Source organism: Dermacentor albipictus, chromosome 10, assembly GCF_038994185.2.
Source record: "Dermacentor albipictus isolate Rhodes 1998 colony chromosome 10, USDA_Dalb.pri_finalv2, whole genome shotgun sequence".
Taxonomy (NCBI): Eukaryota; Metazoa; Arthropoda; class Arachnida; order Ixodida; family Ixodidae; genus Dermacentor; species Dermacentor albipictus.
In genome coordinates, this window is record NC_091830.1 from 95,011,591 (window position 1) to 95,024,375 (window position 12,785).

The window sequence follows — 12,785 nt, forward strand, 5'->3', positions numbered from 1 at the left end:
CCACTCAGCATATACTAATGGAATGCGAAGGAATTTGCTCAGCGAGACCAGTACGTAACGTACAACTTCCAGAAGCGCTTGGATTTAACGTACACGGAAGTATTGACCGGTCAGCAGCCGCGATAAGCAAGATACGTTTAAAGTATTGATGAAAAAGGAGCAGGGGAGAGACTGATACTGCCGGATTCACTATAGGCATAGGCATGGGTACAAGGTAGATAGAGAAGACTAAAGAGATGTATGCGAGAATGCTTGAAGGGAAAAGCATTCATGGCATACTTGAGTAAATCAAGCAGGCTTAGTGGCATTTGTAGCCTCCCCATTTCAATGAGGGTGCCAATAAATTATCATGCTCATCACCATAATTCCTCTTAGGCCTCAACGCGTTCGAAGCAATCTCGAAAACTCCACAAGATTATTCATAGTACTCTGTCATCGAAGTGGCCCGAAACTGAGCGAAATTCGTTTGCGCCGTCATTTTACGAGCAAAGTGAATACTACAAACGCAACGCCTGATTCCGTTCGAAGCGGGCGGCCGAGATCACCGCCATGTTTTACGTGAAGTACGTAAACCGCGTTAAAAGACGGTAATGTGAAATGAGAAATGGCGTGTGTACTCTAAACGCTGCGAATCACTTAGCGTTCTACGCCGGCGCATTTCGATCCCGTTTTTCCGCTAAGCTCGCTCTTAAGCTAAACACAGTAAACTAAAGCTGTCTACTGCCGTTCTTTCTCGCTTAAAGTGACACTATAAATAATCACTAAATTGGTTAGTACTTTAGGGTGATAAATTGGACTTTAGAAACAATATTTTAGCTCATTTTGCGCGATGAGGTTGATTGCTATAAATGAAAATAGTGGCCAAACTTCCATTTTCCTTTAATTTCGCTTTTAAGCCTCAGTGATGGCACTTAGTGTGACGTCATGCATTTCCAAGAGCTCTTTCGTATTTGCGGCCTTTGTACCAGCGCAAAAGTCCTGGAAGGTTTAAGTCTCTGGCTATCCTTAGAATACGACGCAGTCCATATTTACCGATAAAACGTTGCCCATAGGCGGAACAGACGCCTTCAAAAGCATGGCGCCACAGCGGTCGGGTGCGGAAACTTGAAAGCGGTGTCGCCACTTGCCTTTTTTTTTCGTCTTTTCTGGCAAACCAACCCACCTGTCTGGGTAAGGGTGGCTTTTTCACAACCTAGAAATGTTATACACTAAAACTTAATTTTATTCTTTAGTACCCTTTCGTGCTGCGTGTAGTTTGAGTTTCAGCATTCGCTTTTTCAAGTTAGTGCTGGCGTCCACTGTACTGCTGGGTGACTAGAAGTTGCGCTACTAGTTAACTCCTCCACAATCTCGCTGAGTAACCGCCTCCTTGAGTAGCGACAGAAGGTACAGTTTCAAACTCGGAAGAGGCTGCACCTCTCACCAGGCTTTTCAGCAACTAGCTTTCTCTGGCTCTTTGTCGCGTGTTCTAGTGATATAGTCAACGGCACGACTTTCTCCGCTGATGCAACGGGGCGCGCTTTCCCGCGCGCCCAATTGTGGGACGCCTTCATCGTTGAAAGCTCTCGGAAACGCACTTGCCGTCGTGCCAGAGTTTTGTGGGGTCTGGAGTTTTCTATGTTGTGGTTACTGGTGGCACTGTCTCGAGTTTCTCCGTCGCCTGGGCTGGCTTGCGGGTAGGGTGTCGAACCGAAATATTTTTGGCTTTGGTCTGGTTTGCGGTTCACGCTTTTTGGTTCTGTCATGTTAAAGTGCAGAAAAAAAAACTTTAACAGTTCGTACCGCGTCACGCTACGTCCTGGTGTTTCGTTCCTCTATGACGTGTATGAGGGCAATCATTCGTCTTGTACTCTGCTGCAGAGGCGCCCTCTATGCGGAGTGACGTGGACAGCGACCGGACGACCGAGAGGAGAGCGCCCTTCTCGCCAGAGGAAGGCTCGATCAACAGCCGGGCATCTACGGCACCCGCTTCGCCACGGGACCTCTCGGCTGATCAGGTGAAAAATGCCAGGGCAGCGGGCACTGTTAACTCAATACGTTAGGTGGCGTGGCAGACACTGAAGGACCGAATCTACTCGGGCATTACGACATATTTTTTGGCCATTATGAGGAACCATTAGCAAGAAGCTTTTGCTCCTGTTTGCAGTTTCTACATTCAAATATATGTTATCAGGAGAAATTTTCTCCTTAGACAATCGTTCGGCTGATTTAAATTAAATATGTTGCACTGCATAAAAAAGAAAGGGAAATATATCTATTGTGTTAAGTAGAATATTGATTTGCGCTCTGGAAGTTTTGTGAAAATATATGAGTTCGCTGAAAGGAAGAGGCTGCAGCAGAACGATCACACCTACATATCTCCAAACAGAAACATAGCAATTCTGTGAAATGTATTTGTTAGATTAATTAAATACGACAAATGCCGCGTATTAGCTTGCAGGATACTCGAAATAGTTATTGTGTTTAGAGGATCCTTGAAAAAACGTTGTTCATAAGTTATTTATATAGTTGAGAGTGGTGCAAATTACAAAATGTTTATGCGCGTAAGGTTTTGCAATAGACACAGTCTGTACAGCATTGTATACACTGGGTAATATTGTTTTGCAATATCGTTTTCCTTGCTGATCATAGATTTGTAAGACTGATGCCTACATTCTTTTTCATTTTGATATCATTGCTATTTGTATCACCTAAACAATAACAGCTTCAATAAAGTAAACCTGTTTTCTAGTATACTAAATTTTTTAAATTCTTTTTCAAAGTGCAAAAAAACTTATTACTTTGAGGCCACGAATGCTGAGTAAAAATTGATTTCTTAGTTTCGATGCATTTACATAGGAATTCCCTTTGTAAACATCCCTCAGTGATCTGGCCATTCCCCCTTTTTCGCCAGGAGGAGGACATATTTCGCTTGTCGGATCTCTTCTTGGCTGGCTCCCGAGCTCAATCGTCCCCAAGGGAGCCTTCCCGGCGTGCATCACGAGAGGGTTCGACCACGGCAGTTAGTCCTGGCCTGAACGAGGTAAGGTAAAAGAACAGTCTGTGCTAAAGCGAGCAGTCAGTGCTGATGACACTTTCAGGAGTGCGCTTTGGTGCCTTCAAGAGGGCCTTCAAAAGTGGGCGCTGATGAAGCCAACGGTTCCTGTGTGCGTTGAAAAACAAACCGCGCATGCCTGAACTAACAGAAGCATTGTTCCCAAAAGGTACCACGTAGAGACCACGATAATTCCACAGAAAAGCTATAGTGCACTGGTTTTCGTTACTGGACCCATCCATGACCGATGGTGGCGCTGCAGACGGTACTCCCATAAAGTCAGCTAGGGGTCTCGATATTGTCGTCTGCTAGCGTTCGGTCGGAACTGCTTCATTTTCTTTTGTTTGCACTTTGTTCTATATTTTCGCTGTTGGTCTTTATACAAATCAACATTCTGAGGCCAATAAAAGCTACATTCTTGTGTGCCTTCCAGGAGACGAAAGTTATTGCGATCAATGACACAATCACGGGACCAACTCGTAAAGCAACGTGCCGAATGAGTAGAGTTTACGCAGATTTCGATGTTACGAGACTGTTCGGGCTCCTGTAGAGCGCGAGTTTACAAAAGCGTCTCTGTATATATTTTTTTAAATGAATGTGTGTAAGAGAGGATAGCAGCATGGGTAACACAGGCTATTCCTAATCTATTAGGTAGACAGTACGTCTTAAATATGGGCTGGCTAAAGCAAACACACAAGATAGGATATCAACATAAAATGTAAATAAATACACTTAAGCGGTAACGCTGGTTTCACACAAAGTTCGAAATAGTACGTCCGAACATACAATATTTGCACAGCAATTGAATTCAATAAGTATTAAAGAGCAGTGCAGGAAGCCCACCAAGGAAGCGCCTGTGTTACTTGTTCAAATATTCGACATGGAACGAGAGCGTCAAAAAAAAGTGAATTGGCTACGGATCAAAATTAAGAAAGAAACGAACATGAAATAAAATTGAGAGCTACGGAAGCAAACTTCAGAAAATATTCATTGCAATACACTTGAAGAAGCAAGCCACAAATCAAGAAGTCACAGTTCCACACGGAAGGCGAAGCATTGCATGATAATGATAGAGAAGTATTAGACAACTGCACGAAGTAAGAATCGTAGTTGTATTGGCCGTATAGAATGCCGCAATGATTCACCTGTGGCGTCACGCACGCACAGGTGAACATGAACCGATAGGTGGGACACGATGACCGCAAACACGCGCTGTCACAGCGCTTGCATGATGAATAGGAAAGACCGAGGGTATTGAACGCCTTGTGCTGCCTCTCGCTTCGATGTTTTTTTCCGAAACTTGAGATTACGCGACCTCCAGCGCTGGTCGCGCGGGAACGCAGCGCACATCACGCCAGCAGTCATCTCGGCTAGCCCAGACTTTGCACTCGCCGCAAACTAACCCCAAGATAGAGTGCGCTTACGCACTGAGCAGCTCTGATAGCCATGCGTAGCGACGGCCGGGCGGTGAAAAGCAGACGCGCGCTTACGTGCCTCCCCTAGCGCGCATTTGATCACGTGACATCCAACACTGGATGCGCGAAAAGACGGCGCGCATCAAGTCACCATGTTCCTCAGCTCACCCTCGCCCACTCTATCCGGCACGCGCAGCGTACTGTGAGCGGGATGCGATACTATCGCACTTCGACTTTACATGCGACCTCAGGGCGACGGTGGAAATTCGTTTGTAGTATCGCTATAAAGGTTGTCACAACAAAAAAGAGGAGACCGCATGTATAGTTTAGTAAGAAGGGCAAAGTTTATTATCGTGAAATGCATGGATGATGAGTCAAACAGCGACGATCAGTCTACAGGGCTGGCAATGCGCAACTCGGCCACAGGCACCCACGTATTGCTTTACCCCTGGCCGACACGCAAGAACGTGAAGGGCAGTGCTTGGGCCGTGCAACCTGTCACGCCATTTAAGTCCTGCTAGGGCATTATCATGTGTCCTAGAATTGACTTTACTGTAACTCCTGTCCGCGAAGCACTAATTTTCGAATCGCTGCTTCGCTCAGTTGTGTACTGTACGCTTCATAATTATTTTTCTTTAAATATTCGTGCTAAATTAAATAGCATTCTTATTTACATTGCGCCTACTCCTGCAGGAACCATGATAAAACTTACAATAAATTGAATTTACTTGTTTAACTGAACTAACAAAAAACTTATTTAGGTATTTTTTGTCTGTTTGTCCATTCCTTTGGCAGGCGCCGGACTTGTCCAGTGGCAACGAGGGAAATATAGCGCGATCTTCGTCGACTGAACCGTCCACGGTACTCTACATGGACGCCGGTGAGTGAATCATGAACTTCTAGAAACGCGTGAATGTCTTCAGCATGATGCACATGATCCGCCATGGTTGCTTAGTGGATATGGTGTTGGGCTGCTGAGCACGAGGTCTCGCGGTCTAATCTCGGTCACGGCGACCGCATTTCGATGGGGGCGAAAACACCCGTGTACGTAGTTTTAGCTGCACGTTAAAGGACCCCAAGTGGTCAAAATTTCCGGAGTTCCACCCTGCGGCGTGCATCATAGTCAGATCGTGGTTTTGGCATGTAAAACCGCGTAATTTATTTGCTTTTAATGATGCACATAGACAATCATTATGTGTCACATCAGGATTGGACGACCAACCATTGCTTACAGACAAGATACTGAACCGCGACGTCGCCTTTCATCTGTGCACAAGACTATATTATTTCTTGGTGTTTTGTGTTTTTTCTCTCTCGTCCTTCGTTCATTCCAACTGCTGTTGTCCTCCCTTCTCATGTGCAAGGTAGCAGGTCGAAAACTTGAATCTCGTTTACCTTCCGTACATTTATTCTCTGTCTTCTTTGTGCAGACTTGTTCTGAAAACCAACTTTTTCTTTCTCATCAATCTACTTCCTACTCGCTCTTACACATTTTTACGTACAGTGTGTAACTGGAGACAACATACAAAGGTAATGAAGATGAGGGCAAGCTCAGACTTCCGACTACCTTTATTCAATATCAAACCCATATTTGCATGCATCCTCTAGTGTTGATGTCACGCATGAAAAACACGCTTAGGTCAGCCAGAAAGAGCAAGAAAACGAACAAAGAAACAAGCAAGAAAAATGAAATAAATATGGATGACATTGCCTGCTCCAAGAATGCAACATACTGCACACGTAGTGTACTTGAATACAGAGCACTTTATTACCTAATTCACCGCAAAGTCTGCAAGTATTCCACGCGCATTGAAGCTTGGCCACACGCTACGCCTATCTTGCCCCTTTGTTTTCGGTACATAAAGAAAGACGCAGTTTCGCCCGAAAGGCGAAGCACAGATTGCTAAAGCTGTAAGAAGTAAGGATGGTTGTTTCAGCAGCCACTAAAACTTGTAAGCATTCGCCTACTAAATAAATTACCAATGATTGGATATGTAAGTGTGACTGAACGAGGACGTAGGAAGAGACAGACACACATAGACAGCGCTGTCTTTGTTCGTCTGCTTCTTTCTACATCTTTGTTCAGCTGCGCTTACACATGCTTACATGAGTTCGAACCAGCTAGGTCTCCAACGTGTTTTAACTCAATTAACCAGCACGGTGTCACGCACGTACATGCAAACATAAACACATCTGCCTCGATGAGCGCGGAAACTCGCTGTCATAATTCTGGAGTGAGGAATCGTGGCAGCAGCAAGCGAATTGACCCTTACGCATCTCTTGCGTCAACGTGAACGAAACGTCGAAAGCACAGCGCATACGAAGCTACCGGCACTGCGCGCAGTCTGCAAACATCTCAGACCGCTTTCAAGATCAGGCTCGCGCGTCCGCGCATTTTGGCCACGTCGGAGATCGCTCTGAAGACACACGAACGCCAGCAACGCGTCCCTACGGTGTCCGCCAAAGGCGTCTGCTACATCGTCTGCGATTCGCGTGGCCCACGCAGTTGTAGTCGCCACGGTTGTCTCCGCTCTGTACGGAGCGGCGGCGAGGAGGTTATCGAGGCACCCTAGGAGCCGCCGGAGAAGAGCACCCCTACTCTCTCGCCTCACCCTCCTCATTCGCGCGCGACAGGAGAGGGCACACATCCGAGCCGCGTTCCTCGCTTGCGCATGCTAGATTGAACCGCGTTCGCCGGTTCACCCTCACATGCTTTCACTCGCGCGTACAGCATACGGCGCGCGGCGATGGGTTTATCGCCCATAGACTTTATACGGAACTTCACGACGACGGCGACGGCAGAAATGCGCCTGGAGAGTATATATAATTGCTATCGCAATAAAAAAAGTTGAGCACTGCAGGCCACGTGTTAAGAGTTCCAAAATGGGTGCTATCGGCAGTGAAGCACTGTCCAAAGCGGCGGAAGATAAGCTGGGTGAGGAAACTAGGAAATTTAAGGACCCAAGTTGAAATCAACTAGTGCAAGATAGGGATAATTGGAGATCGCTGAGAGAGGCCTTTGTCCTGCAGTGGACATAAAAAAGTTGGCTGATTAGTAACCTTGACACTTCAAACTTTCGTGTCGCGTCCCGCTAGATCAAGCTCCATTTCGAGTGAATATTAGATCTCTGTCGTTTTTGATGCCTACTATGGCTGTAGTAGGGAAATTGTTTAAGCGTTTCATATACCACCTGCAAACGCGCCGAAAATGAGGATTTCGCCATTTTCATTTAATTCCCAATCAGCACGCTCACTTCAAGATGTACCTGCATATCGCCCTGTGAAGAACTGTCAAAACGGGCACATAAAGCTCTTCAGCGTCTCTAGTCGCATTATTAGCTTCGCTGTAATACATTAACATTCGTGACATCACAATGACGTACTGGCGCTGGGTTGTCAGACCAAAATTATAAAATGAAACGTGGAAATTGGGTCGTTTTCCCTTGGAGCAATCAACCTATGCACCCGAGCTTAACGAGACTATACCTTGAAAATAATGCTTTACTAGTACAAACTGATGTTTCTCTTTAATACTCCTTTAATCTCAAGACTGACACATGAACAGCGGCCAACAAAGAGGACGAGGAAGGAGAAGGAGAGGATAGATATCGCATACACTCGACTAAGGGCTGCACTCATGTAAGAGCTGCACCCCTACTTTGCAGCCCAAAATAGTTGAAGGAAAACATTTTGAATTAATGCATTCAAAGACTGAAGAGAGTGTCTAAGTCTCTGTGCATGCTCTTCGTTTCTGAGCGCGTGGCATGTGTGGTTTTCGGACATCGTCGTGGAAACCTTTGGCGCCCCAGTCGTATCTAATGCCACGGAGGCCATTGAGTTTGTTTGTAACCATGAGGGTGCTACTGACAGGAATCTGAGCAGCGGTGACAGCGACAGTAGTTAGGACCACTGACGGGCACCGGCTACGTGGGGAGCTACGTGTAAACAAATAATAAGCGTTATAAAAGCAACAGTTATCGCTCTTTTTTGCACAAGGGAATCATGGGTATTACACATGGTCAGAAAAATTAGATCGGAAAAATTAGACAAGGTGCAGCCCTTAAGGGTTGTACCTCGTCAAGATTGCAAAAAAAGTGCGGCTCTCACAGGAGTACGTATGGAATGTAAGTAAGAAACGCAAAAGTGGTAAGGCTGGAGGAACCTGTACAAGTATATGCAACATATGCTAGCATATACAAGTACGGCACAACATTTCAGTAGTTCGCGAGTGAACACTTTCGTGTATGCGAGCATGCAGCTCGCGCTGTCTTCACGACCCCATATGAAATCCTGAGTTAAGGAGACACAGAAGACAAAACTTATTTCAGCTGCACCTATAAATTATCTTTTAATCGATATCGAAAAGTCGCAATTTCGCGCAATAAGTGAATCACTGATAGTGGTAGCAAACCGTTAGACAACCACACTAGGTAAGTTTCGCACTTCTATCAGCCGTATGCAGTAAGCATGCGGCTACCAATTAAGTTCACGAGCACTGTGTAGTGTGCACACAGGCAAAGATAAACAGATCTCACTCGATGACCGCGAACACTCGCTGTTACAACGTCGGCACTAAGAAAGCTCGCCTCGAGGAGTGAACACTTCTTCGGGCTGCCCGTCGCGTCAACGCGTCTCCGAAACTTGAGATTACGGGACCTTCAGCACTGTACTCGTACTACAATACAGCGCACATGAAGCGTTCGCTCATCTCGGCTCGCCCAACTTTGCACCCGCCGCATATTATCTCCAAGAGAGAGTGCACGGGCCGCGTATGTGCTCAGCAGCACGGGAAGCCATGCTCAGCTATGGCCAGGCTAGACGACGTGACACGTGCTCAACTGACAAGTGCTCAGCCTCAGCCACCCAAATACTGAAAAGTACTTTAAAATTCGTGACGTCCAGGTGACGCACAGCGACCGGTGCTTAAAAAATTAAATCATGGGGTTTTACGCGCCAAAATCACAATGTTAATATGAGGCAAGCCGTATAGTGGGGGACTCCGGAAATTTGGACCACCTGGGGCTCTTTAACGTGCACCGAAATCTAAGTACCGAGACTGGGACTGTGGTTCAAAAAATAAAAACAAATAAGAAACAACAACAACGAAGCTTCCATCTTTAACATTCTCGTCTATTAAGCAACGTATTGCCGCGAAAGGAACCAAACCATACATTTGAAAGACCATCTTATCAGTATAAACCTATTAGGTTCTGCTGCTTGGTGCCCACTTAGGCAGCCGAAACGACAGCCTAGGTTTACCCAAGAACTAGAAGCTTCCGATCGTTATCTGCCGCATGCTGGTCCTGCTCGCTGAGTCAGGACAGCGTTGATTACAACGGCCATCCGGAAAAATTGCGAGCCTAGGCTCTCTTCAGTGCAGCATCAATGACCATGCTTTTGTGCCTTTTAACGTATCTCGAGATTGTTGGACTTGAGAAAATAACTTTTAGCTAGCTAGTTCGTGTACCAGATTGACGTTCGTGTCTTTTACGCCTCGAGAGACGAAAGTGACTAAGCGAGCACGGAGACAAGACAAACAATAGTAAAGCTGTATCAGTTTTACTTGCGTCACATTGTAAGCATGTGGGGTGTTCTTACAGGGCTGTGACTGTAATCTTCGACTAGTGCCTTGCCATTTTGTTGGCCCCTGCTTGCTAGGTGATGTCCTTTCCCACATATGCCAAGTATGCCAAATATGCGCATTGAATAATTGCACAGTTGTTGGTGTATTTTCAATGAATGAATGAATGAATGAATGAATGACAAAAAGTACCACGAAAAAGAAGACAGCTGTGAAGAGATGCTTCCGACACTCACGCCACCAAAAACACTCAGTTTTCAAAACTTACATAATAAGGCTTATATATTGCTTCTATGTCCCGACTCTGACGCGTAGATCTGTTCGTGCTGTGAATTTGATTCGATTGCCTGAGCATGTCATTACTTGAGAAACTGTTTGTACATCTGTTTGCATATGGAGCTATCACATGAGTATAAACTTTAATATGATACTCGAAACCTCTTGGGTACTTATGAGCGTTATTTATCAGGGATGTTCTTCAAATAGCGAATTTTTAAACTTAAGCGAGTATAAATATCGAAAAAAGCGACTTTGATCTATCGAATCGAATGCCGAATACTCCCAAATATTTCTTCATAAAAATAAAAACAGGAAAAGCACATAAAGATAGTTTAAATGAATCCAAACATTCTAAGGTTGGTGGAACCATGATTTTCTTTTCTGAATCAAGAAAGCGAATTTGTACGCTGCCTAATGCAAAAGATGTCTATCAATCGCTGGCAACTATTATGCATAAGTGACCTCCTCCTTGTGTTTATTCAGGGCTGCGCAACAATTGTCCTGCTAAACCAAGATAAATCAAGCGAGTCTCCATTCGCATCAACATGTAGTCTCCCTGTAGTCTGCAAGAACTGCTATTTCTTGTCGTGCTCAAATGAAAGGAATGTTAGGAAACTTTGAATAGCGAACTCTCGTATGTTATGCAACTCGATTAAGAACTATTCGATTTATATCCCAAATTTTTAGTACACGGACATCCGTATTGCTTGTAATACTGTTCATCAAATAGTTTTCCTTTTTGTTAATGCATAAACGTATGGACATTTAGCTGCATTGTTGTAAGGTCGTCACGTGAAACTTCCTTTATTTCCGCCCTTCTGCTACAAAGTGTCCGCCTTTACCTTGTTTGATAGAAACTGGAGCATTTTTAAACCAGAGAGCACCTTACCTTGCTTTCCGTAGCTACTGGTCATAACAAAGCATTGATTGATTGATTGATTGATTGAATGATCAACTGACTGACTGATCGATTGATTGATTGAATGATCAACTGACTGACTGACTGACTGACTGACTGACTGACTGACTGACTGACTGACTGACTGACTGACTGACTGACTGACTGACTGACCAACTGATTGGGCCTTGCGCAGGCTCGTCGGCTGACGAAGGCGACGAGCATAGCGACCTCGAAGAGGACCCGCGGACTCCGTCGGCAGAGGCGCCGCTCACTGAGAACGCGAACCACAGCTCGTACAGTCTCTCCGCGACGCTGTCCAAGGCGATGCCCATTCTGTCCTCGGGACCACCGAGGTCTCTCGGTCACGGCGGGTACGCTGCCACGCACTCCGGAAGGGACCACGCTCGATCGGGCCGCCCGAAGCGCTCGACTTCCCTGGACCGACCGTCAATGCCTGGGGACATTTACGAACTCAAAAAGAGGCTCAGGCAGCATGTGGGGCCTGTCGCTATGCCCGGCAGGGAATCGATACAAGACAGGTGGCATGCTCGCGCCGCCGGCACCGACGTTTAGCGCATGCTCTCTCGTAGCTAGGGGTACGTCTTGCGAAGCGTTTTCATTTGCGAGCGCTTTTTTACTGCGAACAGTAAGCTATGAGGTGGGAAATATGAGCTCATGCTGCTCGTTACGCCGCCACTCTCGGTGTCAGAGATGGCACGGCGTAATTATGTAAAGGCCGAGACTCATTTAACGTTGCTAGCGGCGTCGGCTGGCGTTGCGTTTGTGGGCGTCGACGCGGAGCGAGGCGCCAAGCCGAAAAGCCACTGGGTGAATATGGCGGATCTTGGCGCCAGGGTTTTTATCAGCTCCAGCAGATAGCGTTAGCCGCGTTTATATGAATACGCAGTTAGCGTATATCATATCGCATACCATCGCAGTAATACCGAGCGACGGCGTTTATATGCGACCTTTCCGCTTCGTTCGAAACAAGCCGGAACCGGTTTTTCGGCGAGTGTGATTCGCTGTTGAGTGGAGGAGAACACACACCGAGCGCCTTCGCACTTTATCTCTCTCCCCATCAATGCGACCCACCGGCGATGCACCGGCGCGGGAGCCGACCCGCGTGCCTCGAAGATACACTTTGCTGGCGCATTAACGCGATGCGCTTCCAAAGCGCCTTAACGCTGTTTACATTGTTGCGATGTGCTGGAAATGCAATGCGATGCGCCATTTGTCGCATACATGTGAACGCTGCTGTTGTGTAAGTCGGCGTCGACGCGCATGAAGGCGACCCGCTGGATAAGCCAGGTCTCTCCATCGGCGCCGACATATTGCATGCCTTGCCAGCTCATTCTCTGACCTGACAGTTTCAGGCCTGGGCGGTATGTCTTAGTGTCTCGCTCCGCGTCGGCGCCGGTGCAAACGTTGAATGTGGGGTGGCCTCGGGGCAACCGACCTAGGATGATACCGAAGACGGTGGGTTTCCGCGCTCAGCGTTCTAACCTCTATGACGCAGCCACGTTGCAGAAACGCGCCCACAAGCGCAAATGGCTTTCTGTCGGGCTCATGTAGTGC

At 46.6% G+C, this 12,785-nt stretch overlaps 1 protein-coding gene across 2 annotated transcripts in view; it reads left to right on the top strand.

Moving 5' to 3' along the window:
- The window catches only part of LOC135909548 (bestrophin-4-like), a 71,103-nt gene that overhangs the window by 55,990 nt on the left and 2,328 nt on the right, over window positions 1-12,785 (top strand). The window contains exons 13-16 of one of the 2 annotated variants that reach the window (XM_065441524.2): window positions 1,861-1,997; window positions 2,894-3,022; window positions 5,245-5,329; window positions 11,404-11,806. In XM_065441524.2, coding sequence (XP_065297596.2) covers window positions 1,861-1,997; window positions 2,894-3,022; window positions 5,245-5,329; window positions 11,404-11,783 — 731 coding nt within the window. In that variant the 3' untranslated portion in view covers window positions 11,784-11,806. The remainder of the gene's footprint in view (window positions 1-1,860; window positions 1,998-2,893; window positions 3,023-5,244; window positions 5,330-11,403; window positions 11,807-12,785) is intronic. The other variant, XM_065441525.2, reaches the window with a different exon arrangement.